The 22552-nt window shown below is 43.2% G+C and overlaps 1 protein-coding gene across 9 annotated transcripts in view; it reads left to right on the top strand.

Moving 5' to 3' along the window:
* CREB5 (cAMP responsive element binding protein 5) overlaps positions 1–22552 on the top strand; it is a 484504-nt gene that overhangs the window by 230569 nt on the left and 231383 nt on the right. For all 9 annotated transcript variants that reach the window (XM_053218281.1, XM_015085960.3, XM_027075175.2 and 6 more), the window contains one exon: positions 8604–8776. In XM_053218281.1, coding sequence (XP_053074256.1) covers positions 8604–8776 — 173 coding nt within the window. The remainder of the gene's footprint in view (positions 1–8603; positions 8777–22552) is intronic.

The following is a 22552-nucleotide window of genomic DNA, read 5'->3' as shown; positions in this document are numbered from 1 at the left end:
CTGTGTGTGTGAATGAGAGGGAAAAGGGTAGAGAGGATGAGTTGCCAGGAGATGTTATGGAAAAGATTGATTGGAATGAAATGATAAAAGCTCAGGTCATATGTCAGAGGTATGGCCGGCAGAAGTGTTCAAGTAGGCTGGTGCCACGGTTTCTTGGGGAAGACTCTTGAGAACTTTACCAGGGAGCAGTGAGCACAATATCATTTTCAGGGGCATTAGAGGAGTCTCTGACTTCCAAGATATCTGTGGATGCATCAACCACAGAGATTTGCTCAACTAAAAGTCTAGTAACCTGAACGAAGTGGCATCATTTCCTTCCTTTTAACCCATATGATTATATTTAGCGGAATTAACCGAGACACTAAAGCAGGAGGTGAGAGCAGAGGCACAGACACTCTACGGCACTGAGAGAATCTGAACAGGAAGGAGCAGGATCTTTGAGAGACACCTGAAAACTGTTTCTCACAGTCGAGGGTGGCACCTGAGAAGACATTTATTGTCTTGAGCATTTTACTATGGTATTAAATGAATAGCTATAAAATGCTTACAGGGATGGTTCAGGGCTCTTTTGTCTAAACCCAGTATTAGAAAGGATGACAGAGGTCTGGAGTTGGAGGAGAGCACAGTCCAGTCAGATGGACCTTGCTGGTCCGTATCTTGCAGACTCAAGTCTAGAACCTCACTCGGGCCAGGCCTTCCACTTCCTGGGAACGGGTGAGTGTGCTAAAGGCCACTGAGGGTCATATCCATGTGTGAGCTGCTTTTCTACCCGCTGTAAGGGAAGTTGCCTTGGAAATTGAACTTGATCCAAACATCAAAGAAATTACCTCTTTCTCAGCCTTTTGCTTAACTCGTGGAACTATTGAGGAAGCTGAACTTCATCAGAGAATGAGTGAGTGACAGTTGGTTGGTTGTTTTGGTAGTTTGGTAGGAGTATCGTTCAACAGTTTTTGAAGTACAGCTTTCCTCCCTAATCTTAATCTGCCCTGTTCCTTGTAAACCAGTCTCAAAAGACCTGTGCAGGCAATATGACATTAAGACAAGGGTCACGAGTCAACAACTTAGAAATGAATTAATGGTGTATCTCAGTCTTTTCTAGGTATGAAAATGGTGGTGATGACATTGCCCCAAGTTAGTGGTAAGACAGATATATTGTAATTCTCAGGATCCCATACCAGCATCAATTAACCATTTCTTTTAATGTCCCTAGAAAGGATAGCAGGTATACTTTATTTTTTGCCTTGTCATTTTCCACTAGAAAATATTTTTACAGCAAGACTATACAGGCAGTATGGCTTAGTAGGTAAGAATCTGGACTCTGAAGCCAAAGGGCTTAGGTCTGAGCTCCTTCACTTATCAGTTGGATGACTTTGAGCAAGTTACTTAACCTCTCTGTGCTTCAGTTTCCTCCTCTGTAAAATGAGGATTAATAATCCTATGTGCCTCATAGACTAATAAGGACTAAATGAGTTTTCTGCCATATGGTAATGCTGTATAAGTGCTAGCTATTATTAGTAATATTTCTGTTAAAATCAGTCATGGGGAGTAGCCACCCAGAATGAACCACTACTCTCTGAGCCTCACGTTCGGAACTATACTAAAAGAGAAGAAGTACACGTATGCTGTCAGCACTGTGCTGGAACATCCATCCTCTCATGTGGGGCTCACTACAACCCTGTTCATTAGATGATTATCTCTATTTTAAAGATGAGGAAGGTATGGCTCAGAGAACTTAACATGCCCAGGCACTATTGAGCTGATCTGAACTTGAGCCCTATATTCCAGTGCTCATGTTTTTGTTCCCCTTAGAAGTCTTCTGGGATAAGTAGCATACTCTGAAAAAGCAGAATTTAAATGTGCATGTCAAAGCTGGAATTTTCACAGGGCTCTGTGCTCTCCTCTCCCTTTCCCTGATGCAAAGTTGCCTGAGATGGATTCTTTCTTATGTTCATCTTTCACAGTGTGGCTACACTAAGGAGAACATTATGGAGAGAGAGGCAGCTGGCATGGCCCCTGGTGTCCTCCCCAACCCCACTATGTCCCCTCTGTCACGGAGCAGCCTACTCTCTTAGTAGAATTCAAAATACTCACTCTGGTATTCCAGCTCCTGAGAGCATCAGAAAGAAGGAGTTAGGACCTTCTAGAATCCTTCCTAAACCTCCAGAGAGCTTAGTCTCTTCTAACACAAGGTTAGAACTTGTGTTATCCTGTGAATGTCTCAGACATCTTTTGGATGCAATTCATGGATGTTTACATCGGGGAAGTTCTGAAAGTCTTCATAACTGCCCGGGCCTCATTAAGATGCAGGCAATTCCAAGATTGCACAACTTGACTTGTAAACGCGTGTCGGGATGACCCTGGCTCTTTATAGAGAAACCCATAAAGTCTCCACACCTTGGCAGTTGGACAGAATATAGATTTGAAGATAGCATTTTGGGACCTTATGGGAATCAACAACCTTCTCCCTGTATGCTCCAACTTTTACTTTCATCTGTGGTCCACTGCCCTTCATCCTTCATGACCACGCCCTGAAATTATAGGTATTTATAAGAACATGGACATATATTCATATACATTGCGTTGTTTTTTTTGCATATTGTATTCCAAGCCCATGCATGCAGATAGACAATTACCACTCTACCTCAAACTCACTGAGTATGCAATCAAGACTCATTATGCCCTGATTCTCATTCCATTCACACCCTTTGTGTCTCAGAACAACACTGAATGGAGAGCAAGGTATATTGAAGGATATGAAGGGAAGAAGAAGTCAAAGGAACATGTGGAGAAATTGGAACCCCAGAGTGAGTGATTTAGGTGAAAATAATTTGTGAAATTTTCGTCTTTGAAGTTTGAGAAATTTTACTTTGTGTTGGATCCGTTTCTTGAATCATGATCCCTTGGGTCTGGCATAAAGCTATAATTTTTAGGAGACTCATCTCCAAAAGCTTATGGTTATGGAGAAAAAAAAATCAATGTTTGTAGTCCCGTGAATCAGAATCTAAAAAGTGTGTTTGGATATTTAATGTCTCATAAAATGTAACATACAAAGAGACTTGTGGAGTATCAGAGCCAGAAATAATTATGGAAACCAGGTAGTCCAACCCCCTGCTTTTAGCAATGGGGCTATGGAGCTGAGGGGGGTTGGATGATTTATCCAGGTTACATGGCTGCAAGGAGGGGTAGAGAGCCTGGACTAGAATAGACCTCCTAACTCCTAAGCCAGTGTATTTCCAATGTTATCACAGATTACTAATCATTTGGAAGCATTGGGCCGAAGTATGAACCATGTATCGTAAGTGAGGGAATCTTAGCAATAGAAGAGACCTTAGAGGTCATGCAGCACTTTCTCCCTCCTGATGCAGAAATCCTCTTGGTGACATCCTTGACAGGGGGCCACTAGTCTGTACTGGCTTAACTCCAATGCCAGAAAGCTCAGTACGTGACAAGGCAGCTCGTTTAGTCTTTGGACAAAAGATCAAATTTGTATTTTTAGAGCATCAGTCCAGAAAGAGTGTGGATGACTAGAAGAGAATGGCATAGTATTAGTAATGGTAGGAATTTTACTCTTTTTATTGTTTTAAAACAAGGCTAATAACGCTGACCCTGTAATGCCATTGTGAAGGTTAGAGATGCAGTTTATAAAGCATCTAGCATAGTGGTTGTCTCAAAATAAGAACTCAAATTGTAGTCATCATTGGCTTTTATCAACATGATCCCATTTTTTGGAAGGTATGCCCTCTGGAGTAATATAGACTGTATCTAATCCCACAAATATTTGAAGGCAGTTAGCATGACCCTCTAAATCTTTTCTTCTTCAGACTAAATATTCCCTGATTCCTCTACAGTTCTTCCTGTGATGCATTTTGGATGCCTTCATTGCTTTCATTCCCTCCTATTTGTCAATTTCCCCCTTAAAATGTGGTGGCCAAATGTGGTCAGTTCAGCGCGCTGTACAGTGGAGTAATTACTTCCCTTGAGCTGGACATCGCACTTCTTCTACAGCAACCTAGATTTATGTTAGCATTTTTGGAGGCCAGATCACACAGTTGGCTCAAGTAAAACCTGATTCTACTACCCAGAACATAAGCTCTGCCTCCCAACACTGTGTCAACTGCAGATTTGACAGGCGCAATTTTTACATCTTCATCCAAGCTGTTGGTACAAATGCGGAACAAGAAAAGGCCAAAGGCTGAGCCTCGAGGAACACCTCTGATTGTTCCATGCGTATTGACACCCATCCACTGGCTTGATGACACTATTGTACCAGTTCCAAATCTATGCACCTATACTAGCAAAAGTAACTCAGCAAGATGTAGTCACTCGTGTTTTTGAAATTGGATATTTAATTTACCCAGAGGTAAAATGCCATTCTTTTATCAATGAAGACAGGTTTTGAACCCATAATTGGGAAAATGTGAACTCAGAAAATAATTTCATGTTTGAGTTACTACGTAATGCTTAAAGGAAAAAAAAAGATCTTCTCTTAATGTGAAATGATAATGTTTGCCTAATTGTTTATTTTTCCAAAATGTTTTGAAATTACTCCCTCGGTCTGGGGGAAGGAGTGTGGAGAATTTGCAGATTTCATGTGTGGTGGAGAAAAGAGATTATTGAAGAATTAGAATATAACACTTAGGAGCCTTTTCCATCTCTGGTTGGGGTCACAGAGACAAAGAGATGTCTTAAATGTTGGTGGGAGAAGGTGTGAGGTATATTCCTGGATAGTTTTTAAAATTCATTTTCTTTCTTTCTCTTTCTTTCTTTCTTTCTTTCTTTCTTTCTTTCTTTCTTATTTCCTTCCTTCCTTCCTTCCTTCCTTCCTTCCTTCCTTCCTTCCTTCCTTTCCTTTCCTTTTCTTTTCTTTTCTTTTTTTTTTGAGAGAGAGAGAGAGAGACAGAGAGAGCAGGGGAGGGGCAGAGAGAGAGAGGAGTACAGAGGATCCAAAGCAGACTTCACACTGACAGCAAGGAGCCTGATGTGGAGCTCAAACTCAAGGAACCATGAGATCATGATCTGAGCTGAAGTTGGACACTCAACCGACTGAGTCACCTGGGTGTCCCTTAAAATTCTTCTTAGTGATTCTCATTAAAGAAGTAGTTCTTTCTTTCACTTAACATGCTTCCCTCTGAAGAAATCATTTTCTTTGTGCTGCAGCACGGATCAGTTTTTCCTGGTTTTCATGGTGGAGGTGAAGAATGGTTGTTGCCATACTTTGAGCCAAAGTGCTCAAAGATTCAGAGCTCGCCTTTTGGCATCTTCTTCCAAGGGCTCATTTAATATTTTCTCAAAGGCTTTCCTTCTTGTGTACGTCCCATGTTTGTGGCTTTCATCTTAACACTGGTCTTTTCTCTTTCTCTAGCCCATAATTGAACAAATACCTTAATATCTAAAGCTCTAATACCATAAGCATGTTCTGAGATCCCGGTAGATGGACAAAAAGTTAGCACTCTCAAAAACTGGCCAGGGAATAAAAGGCTTCCTCATACTGAATATTTTAGGAATATCATTTTATAGTTTACTCACTCATTCAGTGTTTATTGAGCACTTATTATATGCAGGCACTGATCTAGGCAACAGAGACAATGGGGAGTAAAGTCGAATTTAGTCTCTTCTCACATTGCGCTTATGGCCTTAAGGAAGAAACATGTTAGTCAAATAATCAAAACAATTGTGAACTTGTAACAAGTACTGCAAAGAAGAGGGAGAGGGTGCCCATCACTGGAGAGGTCAGGGAAGTCTTCCTCGCGTGATGCTTAATCTGAGATTTGAAGGTGGAATCAGGGGAAGGGCACAGGTAGCAGAAAAAAACATATTCCCAAGGCCCTGTGCTGAAAGGGAGCATGGGCAGTATGAGGACAGGAACATGCCAATAAGGTGGAGTGAAGAACACAAAGCAAGAGTGAGAGTAGTGTGAGATGAACTGAGAGGTAGGAAGGGTCTCCTACAGGCTTTGGAGATGACACAAAGAGTGCTGTCAATGTCTTCTGAACCATGGAAGCCATCTAAGAAGCTTGTGGGGGTGGTGGCTGGAGGTGGGGCAGTGCAGTTGGGCGGGGAGAATTGTGGGCCATGATCAGTTTTGGTTTTTGAAAAGATCACCATGCCAGGTGCCTGGGTGGCTCAGTTGGTTAAGCCTATGACTCTTGATTTCAGCTCAGGTCATGATCTCACAGTTTGGAAGATCTCTAGGGCCATATTGTGCGTACCCTCCCCTAGTCTGCCTCCGTGCTCACAGCATAGGCTTGCTTGGAATTCTTTCTCTCCTCTCTCTCTCTACCCCTCCTTCCACTTGCGCACTCATGCGCTTGCTCTCTCTCTCTCTCTCAAAACAAGCAAACAAACTGAAAAAAAATCACTGTGACCGTATATGGGCAAAAGGAGAAAGGGAAGGCAAAGTAAGTGACAGACCAGTTAAGAGACCTCTTTCCAGTCCAGGAAAGGAGATGGAGGTGGTTGGGTGTAGGTTGGCAGGAGGAGAGATAGAAGGATAGAAACAGATCAAAGATGCGTCGGTTGACTCTGCAGTACTTGGGGACTGCATAGGGGGGTGCCGCGGGTAACCCAAGGAAGGCCCGTACATTTTATATTCTTCTTTGTCAATTGAAAGATTGTTATTTTAAATTCTAGACTGTGCAGCTCTACTCATAATTTTTGATAGTACAGCGCAACAGAAAATAATTCTAAAAAGAGCCAGAAAGCTTTCGGTGCCTCAGATCTATTATTGGCAAAGTAGGTGACTGTGAGCAAGACAAAAAACTTGGGAGTCTCTCTGAGGATCCCAACAATGGAGGAAAAAAATCTTTTTAACTGTTGACTTCCTCGAGACCTCATTGAGACCCAGGGAGGTATGTTTGTTAAGGTTCACTTTTTAAAGAAGTAACCCAGTTATTTTATTTTATTTTACTGTCATTTGAGCTCAATTCGCTACGTCTCTAGACCCTATCAAAAGAACTTAAGCATAGCCCTGCACTGCTACTCCAAATCGCCATTTCCTTTCATCTTGCTTTAACCAACCACAATGTTTTCCCACGTCAGAAAAACCTTCCAGTGTAAAAGAGGAGCCTTTGGACCGCGTGTGTGTATAGACGACTGTTCATGCCTTTGGGATCCCGCGATAACACAGTCGGCTCACAGTCTAAGCCAGGTGCCCAGTTTGCATCTGGACTCCTGACAAACTGTGTGGTCAGGATTTAGAAATCAGAAATCTGGGAAAGGTGCAACGCGATGGACACAACCACCCCAAATACCATATATGTTATCACCATCATTTAACACGTAGTGCAGGAAATCCTGTTCTTTGCAGAAGAACTTCAAAGAACCACTTCTGGTTCTCCTGAGTAACATTTATTTTTTTCTTTGCTAACCCCAAAGCGCAGACAGATATATATTTTCCCTCCAGTAAATTGCTAGTGACACTCCATTTCTTTTCTGCCATCCTCAACCCATTGTCCAGCTGACCTCTCGAATTTCACTACCCTTCTAAGCTGAAGAGCTGTGCCTAGCTGTTTACAGAGACCCACTTACTTACTTGGCTTTACCCTGCACTTTCCCTTTCTTTTCTAGACTCTGAATTTCTCACCTTTTGGCTCCACCACATTGGTAAGACTTCTGCTCCAGTGTGAATCCTCTTTTGTTTGTCCCAGTGACTTTCTTTTTTTCAAGAAGAACTGTCTTTTAAGACAGCTTTACCTTTCGTGTGTTACCTTACTTTTGAATTTTAAACAAGGAAACCTTCATTCAAGTCATCAGAAATAAGCACAGGCTGTTAGTTCCCTTAAGTGACTCAGATGTCACATTTTGCCTTCACTGGTTTATTCATGCAATGCATGTTTACCTGAGTGCCTACAATGTTCCAAGTGCCGTGAGAGAGAGTTATGAACACAAATGTTCTTCATTCTAGAGGACAAGACAGTGAAAAAGTAAATGAACAAGCAAGCATTGTTCTATATTCCGTTATTCCATAAAAATTGTTAGAGATTGATTTTATGGAGATACAGCCGAAAGTTGCAACTTTGGCTCTTGGCATTGGATTCCAGACACCCTGTCATCTCTGCCAGTCATCTATCCTCACTCTCCAGGTTGTTGAGCTTGGGTCATGAGTACCTAGATTATGATTGGGAAAGGTAGTAGTTTCCTGGGAGGGAAAAAAAGTAGGTGGTTGGCCACTCTCATGCGACTGAAAAAGAAACAATAACCTGGTGTGCATGTCATTCAAAGCAGGATGCTGAACAGCTCTTCACTAAATCATAGTATCGTGCACTCACCATGGAAATTATTTTCAAACACGGTATATATCACACCAAGTCAGAGAAGACATGCATCAAATGTCCCTGATAGACACACCTTACATCAGGAAGGCGGCAGAGTGATTAGTAAATTTCAGGGTGTTTTCTTATGTGTGTTACTCTTAGGGTAAATAGTTGTTTCTCATCTGCTCATAGCTGTAAGTTATAACAAGATGGATGGACCCATGGCTTGCCAGAAGCCATAACTCTTTATTTAGTTGACATGACCAGATTCCCAATTTTGTCCTCTGAGAGCTTGAGAGTAGCATAAAACATTGACTTCTTCTGACCTTCCCCTCTGTCTTCTCTGGGCAGAATATCTCGATGCATAACACAGTTGGTGGGGCCTTGGCGGGGCCCGGAGCTCACCAGCTTGGCAGCACCCGGATGCCCAACCATGACACCAGCGTTGTGATTCAGCAAGCCATGCCGTCGCCCCAGTCCAGCTCTGTCATCACACAGGCACCTTCCACCAACCGCCAGATCGGGTAAGGAGACTTCCTCGGTTGTCTCTGGGTCCTGGCTGGAGCTCAGAGAATGTTCTAGACTTTCTCCTTGTTTCTGGTGCTCGGATTGGGTGAGACAGAAGTTGGTGTTCCTGGCTGGTGTGGTACCACCTGGCCCTTAGAGTGATGCTTTTAATGGGAGAAGGGTGGGGAGTCCCCATTTGGTGGACACTTTTGATCCTGGACTTTGCGGGGCAAAGCAAGGCATTCGGTGTCATCGTTTCTTTAGACAAGAGTTGTGAACTTCAAGATGACGGGAGAAAACCCCTTGGGTGTGACAGAGAGCAGAGCATACTTTCAGGACAAATGCTTAAGGATGGTAGAGGGAGGTTTCACCAGCCCACCTGCCTCCCCAACAGAGTGTGTCCCTTTTTTCCTAGGATCTGCTGAGCCCAGCCCCTGTGTCTTCCATGTATTTCCAGTCTTGCGTCCCTCTGATTATTCTTCTTTGCTTCCTTTCCTTGTTAATACCTCTTTATTAGTTCTCCCCTTCCTCTGTGTTGGCCCAGGCTCATTCCTGGAGTAGAAAAAGCAAAACAGCAAGCCCTTTCCCCCTGGCTTATGTAAAAAAGACAGTACTGCGGTTATTGAGAGAAGTTGGTAGAAAGGTCGGTTTCGTCAGAATCCCAGACACTCTGTTTATGGGTTGGAAAGAGTTTTCACTTCTGAGTTTCATATGACAGTGCTATCCCCTGCCTACTTGGAGTGTGGTCTGAGGACCAGCAGCCTGGGCATTACCCGCGAGCTTCTCAGAAATAACAGACTCTCTGGCCTGCTTCCTTATCTTCAGGATGATGGTTATGTGTCTTCTTTCCACCCTCGCAGGAGTAGAGTGAAGAGGAAATAGAATATTTAAGAGTAGTCAAGTTCCTAGGAAGAAAAAGTAGTAACTTAGGCCAAAGAGCTCTGATAAATTTATATTGTTGAAAGCTGAGAACTGCTTGCTGTATGTTCCCACAGTCCTCTGTTTAAAATAGGATAGGGAGCTTGCTGTATTTGGTATGTGCATCAGAATTCAGTGTGAATATTCAGCTGAATATTGGATATGGTGATTTAAAACAACAACAACAACCCAAAGCAGACCTGCAATGTGCCAATGTGTCTTGCCCCCTTTGTTTTTTAAAAGATTTTATTTTTTAAATTGTTTTTTTAATATGAAATTTATTGTCAAGTTGGTTTCCATACAACACCCAGTGCTCATCCCGACAGGTGCCCTCCTCAATACCCATCACCCACTTTCCCCTCCCTCCTAACCCCCCATCAACCCTTAGTTTATTCTCAGTTTTTACGAGTCTCTCAAAGGCTTTATTTTTAAGTAGTCTCTACACCCAATGTGGGCTCCAACTTAAAACCCCCAGATCCAGAGTCACATGCTCCACGGACTGAGCCAGCCAGGCGCTTTCCCCTTTGTTTTTCATGTTTGTAGGAATTTCAGATCAAGAGTGAGCATGGGGAACAACATCAGCTTATTCCTCTTTAGAATGCTTTAGAAGGGGGTGGCTTGTCTCCCACATTTCTCAACCTATCAGATGGGTTGTGATTTGTGAAGACCCATCTTAACAAATGAGAGCTGTGGGCAGTGATGGTTTCGTGAGCTTGCCATGGGTACATTTGGTCTCCCATTTAAAAAAAAGAATATTAATCTGGCCATTTGAATGCTTGACTTTGTTGGAACAAGCCAATGCTAAATTAGCTAGTAGCCCTGTTAAATATTTCTTTTCTTTTCAAATGACCGTGGGAGCAAATACTGCCACCATCTAAAGCAAGAACCTATAATATACTACGAGGGTGGAGTGGGTTCTTTAAAGACAGCATCTAAATCTCAAGGCACTCCTTCACTCTAGTGGTTTGGCTTTGGGCAGACAATTCACAGTTAGGCCAGCTAATCATAATTATTTTATTTTTCTTTCAAGGGGAAAAAACATAAAATGTGTTAGAGTTTACTAGCAGTTTTATAACATTCCTTCCCCCCTGGAGTTCTGCCTCCCCCCTCACCCCCACCCCAGCTACCCTCTTGGAGGCCCTTAGCATTCGGCCATTGTTAGTACAATGCTGGTTTTTGTGAAACAATCTTTTAAGGGTTAGCACTGAATTCTAAGATGCGTGTTGACTCTGTCAGTAATTTACCCGGCTGGCCCAGGGCTGTACAGTTGGGTGACATTTCTAGGCTGTGTCACTGTGCCTGGGTGGGTGGGAGTGTTCCTCTGGTACATGCGACCTCCCAGCCCACTCCGTCTTCTCATTTACTCCTGCATGTCTCTCCTGGTGCGTTCTAGGAGATAATTGTCACTTTTAGGACTCTGTCTCATTGCCAGGCTTGAGGGAGGCTGTTCCTTTTCTTCAGATCCTTCCCTGTCGTGCTTACCATGTTGATTCCAACCCACACATCCTGTCATCTCCATTTTCTCCATGTGACCCATCTAAAACCTTGCCCGGATGGCCGTGGGGGCTCAGCAAGGAACAACCCAACCCATCTCACCAGTGGATTCAGAATGAAACTCTAGGTGGTAACATTTGGGGATGGTTGACTCTTTTATTTCTCGCAGCAAAGAGGAAATGAGTACTTATTTTAAAACATGAGTTCCCTCTGGAGACTGTGTCTTTAAATGAGCATTTGAAATTGCAGATAGTTTTTTTTTTTTCCTTGAGACTGCACAGAACCATATTGTAGTAATATTCTGATTTTTATCACAACCTCAAATATTTAAGTGTCAAAATCTGGCCAAGCCACCTGCAAATGTTTGCCATGGCTACTGGCCAACAAAAACAGCAAACAGCAATGAAAGTCTTCATTCAGGCTCAGCGCTTAAGCTGCATCCAGGCAGGGAGGCTGGGACCCACCTGTGCCCACGCACAGTGCTTTTTTGCTGCGGCCAGTGGGTGTGTTCACGACTGGAACTTTGTGGGAGAGGGAGGGGGCCGCCTGTCTCCTGCCCCCTCTTTTTCCTTCCCTTCTCCCGGTGCTTGGCTTCTGCTGCCAACCTTACTTTTGCTTTCTTTTCTGCACCTTCTTTCATGCTATATTTAAGCATAAAGGCTCGAATATATTAGGGGTGATATTGACAATGAAGGAGTTGGAAATGGGAACAGCACGGCAGTCCAGAGAAGATTTTGAGGGGCAAAGTGTATGCATCTTTGTAAGCATCGGATTTTCATACTTTTTGAGCAGGCACTGAGCCAATCTAGACCAAAGTGGGTGGAAATGCAAAAATCCAAAGAAATAAATTTATAAGTAGGTAGATAAGCGACACAGGCAACTTCTGTGCCATCCCATATCACACCCCCCCCCCCCCCGCACCATGCCCTATGCCCAGTTCTGTCAAAGTAATGCTGTTATCCCAGTAGAAACTGGAGGTAAGTATAAATATCCCAAATTGTACTCGTGCGGTTAGGCAAGCTAGAAAAACACACGGTGCTAGAGAGTGTGGGAGGCATCCCCAAACTAGTGACTACTTGTGCTTAGTCAGACTGGCAGACGCTCTCTCAGGAAGAGTGTCTTTGGCTGATTGATGGTAGCATTTTAGGAGATAAGTTTTCCAGATGGGGAAAAAAAAAAAAAGAGTTGAGCCATGGGCTGTGGGGGAGACAAGTGAGACAGAAAACAAGCATGTGTTAAATATAGATGAAATCGATTCAGCCTTGGAGCAAATATGTGGCAGATTCCAAGCAGTATCTCTGCTGCAGTCGTTTTTATTAGATATCATGTAACAGGCTCATTAATTCAGGATTAAGTCAGCAGAACCTGGGAAAAATGGTAGATGAGCATGTAGTGGTCATGTAAATTCCCTTTCTCTGTCTCTTACTCTGTCTTTGTCTCTCTCTGTCTCTCTTTGCATGAGATACTTTTGTAGGAGCCGGTAAGCAATTGAGGAGGTGGCTATAATCTTAATAGATCCCAGCTTTCCTGAAGGAGTCTAGTTCTCTTTATGATGTAAGCGTGAGCAGTGAATTCATGCCCAGTGATTCTTCAGGAGAGTAGTGAAGGTGGTATGGAATGTGGCATTCTCCACCAATGGACCTCAGTACAGGATTCTGATAGGTCGTGGGCGACACTGCCACTCTACTCCACCCGTTTTCTTCCTGTATTCCGTTTTCATTCAAAATGTTCTACAAATTGAATCCTCTGTAGGGATTTGGGCAAACACGTGAGCTTGTTAGACGATTGGTGAAAAGTACAAGGGGCGCCTGGGTGGCCCAGTCGGTTAAGCGTCCGAATTCAGCTCAGGTCACGATCTCGCGGTCCGTGAGTTCGAGCCCCGCGTCGAGCTCTGGGCTGATGGCTCAGAGCCCGGAGCCTGTTTCCGATTCTGTGTCTCCCTCCCTCTCTGCCCCTCCCCCGTTCATGCTCTGTCTCTCTCTGTCCCAAAAATAAATAAACGTTGAAAAAAAAAAAGTACTTGATGGTCATAGTTTACGACATAGAAGTGTTCTGTGTCTAACATCAAGATACACAAATGTTCCTACGAAAGCTCGTGTCTTGAACAGAAGATATCTGGCTCGTTGGGGAACATTCTGGTTAAGATGTCAGGAACCGTGAAAATATGGTCAACCGCATGCATATTTGAAGCCATTAATGTATGAAATTCCTCCTTCGTTTTGTACTACTTTGAATCCTGGCACATCAGTGTCCATGTGATGTGTAACTATGTTAGCAATTTGGTCCTAACCCCTATTTGCATGGGGTTGTGGTTGAACAGTTTAGGCCTGATACTTAGCCAGAAATTGATATAAGATGCCGTAGAAGCAAACCTTGTTTTATGTAAAAATAAAGAGAAGCCAGTATGCGTCATAAATTGTACCTCCTCTTGCCCTTTCCGCACTTCTTTTCTGTTTGCAATCTCTGACACTATGTATTATACAGAGTATTAGGTGTGGCTAATACTTGGTCCTTGACGTGACCGGTAGTCATAGTAATAAAGCTTGTTCTGCCTCAGAACATGTTGGTGTTAAAAGCATGCTACCTTTTCTACCAGAGTCATGCGGCTTCGTTGTATAAGTTGGTGTTGCTGTTTGAGGTGTTCATTGAGATGGGAATGGTAATTGATTTGAGGATTTTTGTGTCGCCGTTGCTCAGAAATTAAGGGAGAGAGGTTGGCTAATGGCGCTGCCACAGAAAAGCAACATTTAAAGAGGACTTAAGATAAATAAAGCAGCTGACAATTTGGGAGTGTGCTTGCTCTGTAAATGCATAGGTGTGTAAAACCACTATCCAGAGTTTTCTTTAACTTCACAAGCCAAACTGAGCATGAGTAAGACCATCACTGCCCACCCCAGGCTGATGCTAGTGACATCCAGACCAGCCTTCTTCCTGCTGGAGGCAACAGACCAGCAGGTCCCAGGGTGTCACTGGCCCACGGCCCTTTGCCAGGACAGCTTGAAGACCCCTTTGAGTAATTCAGAATAGAAGCCATTACTTCCTGCTTTGTGTTTTGCTGAGTATCGTGGCTGTGAACATTGCTTTATTGTTAGAAAGTTGCTGGATCTTTCACAGCCCTGAGAACATTTACGAGGGCCCTTCAGGGGGATGCTTTCTGGGAGGGTTGACGGACTTAACCATATGGCTCCCGTTAAATCCCATGCAGAGCCTTGAGAAATTACCTCTGACAAGGGGGCCAGCAGCCTTTCCACTCACAGAGTTTTATGTGTGGAACGAAAAATTAAGTACTGATACTTGAGGAAATATAAGGTTTCTTAACATTCAGAAGTTGTAATACCACATGGTATTGTGGCCAGATGAAGGGGGCAGAGCCAGAACACCAGAGCACATGGCTGCATATTCCAAGAGGCGGAAAAATAACCCTGCTCTTGTCTCTGAATCTGGCTCTTGCCTTGGATTCCTCAGGCGAGCTTTGTGTGCCTTGCTCCGCCAGCTCCTCACCTGGAACACAGCAAGGCTGGTATCTTCATCCCTTTACAGCGATATAAGAAAATACCACAGACCCAGTGGCTTAAATAGCAGACCTTCATTTCTCACAGTTCTGGAGACTTGAAAGTACAAGGTCAAGGACCTTGGTCAGAAGATTTGGTTCTCAGTGACGACCCTTTTCCTGTCTTAGAGACGACTGCCATTTTGTTGTGCGCTCACCTACCTCTTCTTTGTGCTTGGTGGGGTAAGGGTGGGGAATGTCAGTAAATGCTGGTATTTCTTCTTCTTAGGAGGACGCTAATCCCATCCCACCCTTATGACCTCATCTAAACGCGATTGTTTCCCAAGTCCCTACCTCCTAATACTATCCCATGGGGAGTGAGGGATTCAACATATGAATGTGGGGAGTACACAAACATTTAGTCCATAAACAGCCAGTTGGGAGAGAAACTTGGAGGTCACCCCACAATGGCTCAAGCTTTTTGTTAGACAAGCCCTCTATTGGTAATGAAGACAAGGAAGTTGACATTTATCCAACATCTACTATGTGTCAGGCCCTGATCTAGCATTGCGTGTTGTTTCCTATAATTGTCCAAGAGCCCAGGGAGGCAGGCATTATTTACTCCAGTTTCATTGCTCAAAGAAGAGAAGTAACTCGTCCAACATCGTTCAGCCAGTGAGATGAGCAGAGTTTTGAATGGAGGTCTGTTGGACTCCAAAGCACATGCTTTCCCTATACTCCGATGCATAGCAATCCCAGTGCTGTGGAAGACACATGAGCTTGTCTGGCCGTTTGGGAGAATCCAGTGTGAAGAGCCTCTGTGCTGTGCAGGATGGTCAAGGGCAGAGGTAGACGCATTGAGTGGCTAGCAGCCGCTCCAGTCCTGCAGGGGAAATATATAGGAGATCGGAGACTGTTTTGCACATGGGGAAGCAGAGTTGGTCTGTACCTGGGAGCTCTGGCCAAATTTCCCCTTTTGTAAGAAAACCAAAGTCACTGCAGAGAGTGACTGCTTCCTTCAGCCATTTGGTTGCTCTGCCCTGGGCTTCTTGGTCTCAAGGAAGACCCCCCCCCCCCCCCCAGCCTTTGCCCAGATGAACTATGTACTTCCAGATTTATTCTGATCTCTGCTGTGGATAAGTGAATTTGCCTGTGACCTCCTCTCCAAGGAGGATTTCATTTCTGGACCTTATGAACAGAAGCCCTGCTCACAAAGTTTCAGTAGCTTCCATATAGGTTACTCTGTGTGAATCTGCCCCCGACCCCATTTTTAGAAACAGATAGGCGCAGATGAGGGTCTGCTTCTAGAGCAAATAGCCCAGAATCATTCACTCCGTGTCCGTCGTAAATCTAGACAATTGCTCTTTTCTGCAACATATTGAAGAGATATGCCTGGAGAACCAGAAAGAGTTTGCTCAGAGCTAAACTATGTTGGGTCAGAGGAGAGCCTTGGAAAAGTATTGGCCATGAGTTCAAAGGTGATAGGTTTAGGATAGTCCGAGCTCTGCCATTTAAAAGGTTTTCAACTCTGGCCAAGTGCTCAACTTCCCTGGGCCTCAGTTCCTTCATCTCTATATGAAAAGGTTAACCAACTGATTTCAAGTCAGTCCTAGTTTCAGAATTCTCAGACAGTGCTTTTTCTGTCTCAAATTTATTTTCCCTCTTGGCTTGTTTTCTTCCGAGAGTTGAATTTGGTGAGAGCTCTAGATGATGTGTTTACGGATGTGTTCAGGTACTACAGTGGACAAGAACAGATTAAGGCTTGGGAGTGCTTGGAAAGAGGAGGCTGGTGCAGTCAAACAGAGGGGTCCCAACATATGAAGCCAGAGAGATCTGATTTCCAGAGTCAACTCCTAGGTGAATAACTACAAATTTATAAGTCTGTTCCATGGGAATGAGCATACCCATTTTACATTTGAGTAAAGTGAGGTTCAGAGATTATGTGACTTGCCCCAAGTCATACTAATAATGGCAAGAGCCAGAACCAGAAGCAAGGCCACCTACGCTGCACTGTTCTGTGGGTCTGAATGAACTTGACTCCCCCAAGTTTTGGTTTCATTGCCTGTCAAACGGAGAGGTATCACTAGAAAATCCTCAAAGTCCTATTCACTAAAAAAAAAAAAAAAAAAAAAAAAAAAAAAAAAAAAAAAAGTAGTGATTTTCATAACAAGTTTAATTTTGAAAACGACCTGACATGGTACGTTCTTTGAAGGCACAGTACTACATGCATGGCTATGTGTAGTTTCCTCCTTTGCACTAATCTTATCAATAAATTGTTCTTTTATTGTCACTTTGCTAAAAGTATCTCATCTCATTGTTGGAGATCTCACAAGAAAAACGTAAAAGCAACAGCATACTAGTGAAAGATATAAAGCAAGTCCGATGCAAGAAACCTGGACAACGATCTTGCCAGAGGCAGCTCTTTTGGAAAATGCTGTCCACTGTCTTCTTTTCTGGCATTTTTGTCATTTTTGGGTTTACTTCGTGGAAGATTTGAAACATAGGGCTTTAGTTTACGTCAATATTGAGTGTCTTCCTAGAAAAGTAAACCTTGGATAAGGTGCCGAGTAACTAGACATTGGGGGTTAGGATATATGTTTCCCATAATACAAAATGCAATAATTAACTACCTTTCTGTACTTGTCATAGTTTCTACACGGGGATTGGCTCAGTATTTCCTGCTTTCAGGACCGGAAACATGGATGCCTAGCTGCCTCATGGCAGCTCCTGATGTGTGGTTTAAAGAGAGTCCCAGGACTAAGTGTAATCATTCCTTGGTGAATGCCAAAAGGGGTATTAACACGGGCAAGTGATCAGTGTGTGCAGTGCTCTGCAAGGCAAGCATCTTAGGAGAAATGAACCTGATAAAGCAGATCTGGTCCTTTGTAACTGGAGGGCACTTTGCTCTTTTGAAGACTGAGCAAATAACATGGCAGTGTCTCAGTGGGCATTTCTGGTCATTTGTAGCTTTCATATTCTTAAGTACTGTATGTCTCATAAAGTGTGAATAACTCCGCCATCTGAACTGACTGACAGGTATTTTCTGAGTTAAGAGACGGCTGTTCTAGGAATTTGCAGATAGTTCATGGTACCCATTGCATGTATCATGTATGTATGTAATTGGACATCTTGGGATTCAAAAGATAAATGATTCAATAGGTTCTCTCATATGTATTTTTCAATAATACTATTTCAATCCTTATTAGATCGCATGGATTTTCTGTACCATCATTTTTTATAACTTTTCTGATGAGGATTTGGTCAAAGATTATACAAATTCTATGGGCATTTACTTTTGGTGGGGTGAGAATTACACATTTTAATAAACATCCAGTTTGGTCTTGGATCTTGGATATAAAGGGGATCCTTGATATTAAGTTTCAGTTACATCCAGATGGAATTCAGTTTCAATGAAGCACAACGCAAAGCCATTGTTGGGGACTGAAAGCCATAGCTGGTGGTTTTGACTGTACTACTCCCAAGTTCTTTACACAGACCCCCTTGATCTCGCTGGGCCCTACTTTTCCATCTCATGAAAAGAAATAATGAAACTAGATTATGTAATAAGTGCCCTCTTGTAGCTCTTAGGAACAAGTTTGTTTGTTTACCACAACTAACACTCTACCACAACACTGCTTGGCTGATATGGATCGTGGAAGAAGAAATTCCATAAAATCGATACGTTCAAATTTAGTAGGCAATCTAGTCATCTATTTGCCTTGTATGCTGTGCTTTTGGTAAATATCAACGTAAAATTCCTGTGGAGTAATAAACATTCTTAATGGTACCAGACATGTTTAAAAGAATTTGGAGTTTTATAGTTTCACCCCCTTTGGCAAAGTGCATTTTGGCTGGTGAATAGTCTGGTACAGTCTGTAAAATGATAGGACCCTTGTGAGTGTGGGGTAGAGACATGTCGGCATGTGCTTGGGTTGCTTTTGCAGGATTGCAGAACTTTGCAGAGAACAGATGGCCCCAAACATCTTTGAAATGCCAGAAATGACTTCCCCAATAACCACAGGCCCATCGTATACTGGTTCCGATACGGTCATTCACAAACCAAATGCACAGCACTTCACAGCTGACCTCTAATCTATTATTTTCACCTCTTTCCATAATCCTATGCTGAGTCAGAGTATATTTTTAATGACAAAACTAAGCAAAAATGCAACTTTATAGATACATATTCCAAACGATAGCCTCTCTAAAACATTGGGAGAAGGAATTTGAAAATAGGGGCACCTGGCTGGCTCAGTCGGTGGGGCATGTGACTCTTGATCTCAGAGTTGTGAGTTTGTGTCCCATGTGGGGTGTAGCGATTACTTAAAATAAAATCTTTTTTAAAATGTTTATTTATTTTTGAGAAAGAGAGAGAGAGGGAGAGGGAGAGGGAGAGGGCCAGAAAGAGAGGGAGACACAGAATTTGAAGCAGGGTCTAGGCTCTGAGCTGTCAGCAGAGAGCCCGACATGGGGCTCGAACTCACGAACCGCAAGATCGTGACCTGAGCTGAAGTCAGACGCTTAACCAGCTGAGCCACCCAGGCACCCCTTAAAAATAAAGTCTTAAAAAAATAATCCCAAGTAAACTGTGTACACTGTTATAGGAGACCAGGGAATTTTAAAGCCAGTTATATCCAAATGGAAATTGTGTGTGTGTGTGTGTGTGTGTGTGTGTGTGTGTGTATACATTTCATAATATTTTGCTCTACTGGAAAATAATTTAGGCCATTTGACATGTATGTTACCTTATTCAAAGCCCTTGAAGAATTCTTGGTATATTCTGTATATTCTAAATAGCATGGTTATTCATGATGCCCTGAATATCCCTTATAATCTCCCTCTTACATGACAATAAACTATACCAGCACCTTGGAACCACTTTTAAAGAATAGCCACTTGGGCGCCTGGCTGGCTCAGTTGGTAATGCGTGCAACATTTGATCTCGGGCCATGAGTTCGAGCTCCACATTGGGTATAGAGGTTACTTAGATAAATAAAACTTAAAAAAAAGTTTAAATTAAGTTGAAGAATAGCCACAGTGACTGACAAGCATAATAAGATTAAACAAGAAAAAACTCACGTAGATTCACATGAGCCCCTTTACCTAATTTTCAGAAAATTGAAACAATTTCCTCATTATCTAGAAAATGACCATTTGGTTGATGGATTATGTTTTCAGGAGAAGCCACTTTTTATTTCTCTGACACCTTGACATCATTGGCATGTGGGATGATATACTTAGGTGCTAATGCTAACATCCCTGGAGGGTGGTGACAGCCAAATCTTAGAGCAGGGGAGGGAGAGTCAGCTCAGGTGGTGATTCCCTTCCTGTGAGGAGGAGGGCAAATATTTCAGAGAAAATTGGCTGTGATGCTAATCATGGGCTTGGGGCTTCACCAAAGAGGGCTTTGATTTACCCGGAGATTCTAATTTATAATACACAGTAGAGTGGGGGTGGGAGGGCACTCATCTGGAATCCTGACTCTCTCGCCTTTCTCTGTCCCTCGCTTCCTCCCTCCTTTCTTGCCATTTCCCCTGGAAAGAAAGGAGGAATACATCAAATTATTTATGTCTGTCATTTGGCCATGGCTCTGGCTAAAAGTCTGGATTTGGAGAGAGTTTAAAACTTTTAACTAAAAAGAAAATGAGGTTGTGTGTGTGTGTGTGTGTGTGTGTGTGCGTGCGTGCGTGCGCGCACGTCTGTGTGCAGTGTCAATTACTAGACATGTCCCAATCCACCCTCATTGTGTGGATAGCTGCTATTTATTTAATTTAACTCCGTAGTCAAGCACTTTGCAGGAAACTAGAGGAGTGAGTTTGTCCAGATCTCTTTTGGCAAATGTGTGTGTGTCTGTGTTTGTGTGTGGGAAAGAAAAAGACAGAGAGAGGGAGGGAGGGTGGAAGGGAGAGGGAGACAGGGAGAGAAAGAGAGATGGAAAGAGAGAAAGAGAGAGAGAGAGAGGAGAGAGAGAGAGAGAGAGAGAGCGAGCGACAGAGACAGAGGGACAGAGAGATTTTTATAAAAAGAGTGTGTGAAACTTTGGCTGCCCCACCGAAGCCACATACAACCAACGTTATATTGGGTCCACCGCGTTCCATAATTATTATTGCCATTAGGAATAATTATTATTTGCTTCATTGAGTTGGCAGTTTGGAGCCTGCCTGAGACAGAGGCTTTTCACAGGAGCTGTAGAGCACAAAGAACCGAGCAATCACCCACAAGTGCTTCAACATGTTTGGACGACGTCCTTCTCTTGGTTCACTTCATTGGGTTTCGTACACATTGAGCTTCAAATTGAATGAAAAGTTCATCAGATACAAAACCAGCATGAATGAGCGCCCACACTCAGAAAGCTTTTTCTTTTCTTTTCTTTTCTTTTCTTTTCTTTTCTTTTCTTTTCTTTTCTTTTCTTCTTCTTCTTCTTCTTCTTCTTTTTTTTTTTTTTTTTTTTGATTAAATGCTGAATTCCTGATGTTTCTCAAGTCTGGAGATGAGAGTTCTCTTCATGAAGCTGTGTTCCTTGAATTAAAAATAGAAAAATAAATAATAAGTTGAGTCTTCAGTTAGAGGCTGGGTTTGAAATGGTATGAGAGGAAAATGTACAAGGACAGGAGGAACACCCAACGGAAAAGTAGCATGCTTACTTAGGAGGCAGAATATTTACAACCTTGACTTTGGTTGTTTTGTTTTTTTTTTCCCTGATTTGTTTTCACTCCTGGAAACTCTCCAGATTCCAGATTCTGTATTGTTTCCTTCGCTTCTCATCCTGAAATACCTGTGCCATGGGCATCCCACACACCTTCCTTAGGGATCTCAGGTAGAGTGGGGCCAGGTATTTTCACCGAGTGGATTGCTCCCAACAGAATCTGTGCCTGGCAAAAGGCTCACCAAGTCATGAAAGTAAGAAGAGCACGACAAGATGTTCTTCCAGACGTTATTTTTCCCATAAGACGTTCCTGGCTTCTTGCCAATGTCTGTACCAGTCACAGGCCTGCGGGCACTTAAAGGGAACAGCACACGCCCTCAAGTGTGGGGTGTCTGTCCCTTCTTCCCCTTAACCTCTTCCTCTCACCATGGGTGTTTGTAGCCAAAGCTGCTGAATCAGACCCCTCAAGAGCCTCCTAAAAACTGCTGAATCAGAAGAAGAAGAAAATCCCCGACAGCTTCCATTTGACGCGTCAGAGCCCACACAACTGAGTGAATGTCAGCTTTGTGTCTATAGATACCCAGTCTGTCCTCCGTCCCAAAGCCAACCAAGATTGCTAGACAGTGTCAGGGAAGACCAGGGGGACCTCGCCAGGCGTGGGGGAGACACCATGTCTGTGGTGGGAGACACCCCCCTTAGCAGGTCAGGAATGGAAGCCACTGTGTACACACCTTCTCCCGGACGTTGTGCTCCAGTGGGGTGAGTGACGGGAACTGCTCCCCACCCCCCACCCCACCACCCCCTGAATAGTGACTTCTTCTATTATTATATGTCATTAAACGGATTCCTTGGGTGAACGCCGCTGTGTGAATAAGAAGCAAATGAAAGTTTCACTGTGGTGATTTCCAGGGATTTGTGATCCTGGCCATCATATGTAGGAAAACTGTTTAGAGGGAAAATATTCCAAGGGAGTATTCCTGTCTGGGTTTTTATAAAAGATGGCAGAACGGTACTTTAAAGGAAAAGAAATCTAGCGCTTTCCCCGTGGTAGTAAAGCTTGTCTTCAGCTAAGGTTGCTTGCAGGTTCAGAATCGCTGCCTTTTCATCTGTGATTTGTTTTAGGGATTTAGGGGAGGGAAAGGCCAGGGAAATGGCCTGCATCAGCATGGAGTTTAATAAAGATGGAACCCTAATTTGTTCCTTGTCAGTGGTAACCATCACAAGGAACTACGTCTTTACAAAGCT

This window comes from Acinonyx jubatus, chromosome A2 (assembly GCF_027475565.1).
Source record: "Acinonyx jubatus isolate Ajub_Pintada_27869175 chromosome A2, VMU_Ajub_asm_v1.0, whole genome shotgun sequence".
NCBI classification, from domain to species: domain Eukaryota; kingdom Metazoa; phylum Chordata; class Mammalia; order Carnivora; family Felidae; genus Acinonyx; species Acinonyx jubatus.
The sequence above is the reverse complement of the archived record's forward strand: the minus strand, read 5'-3'. Positions and strand labels throughout refer to the sequence as shown.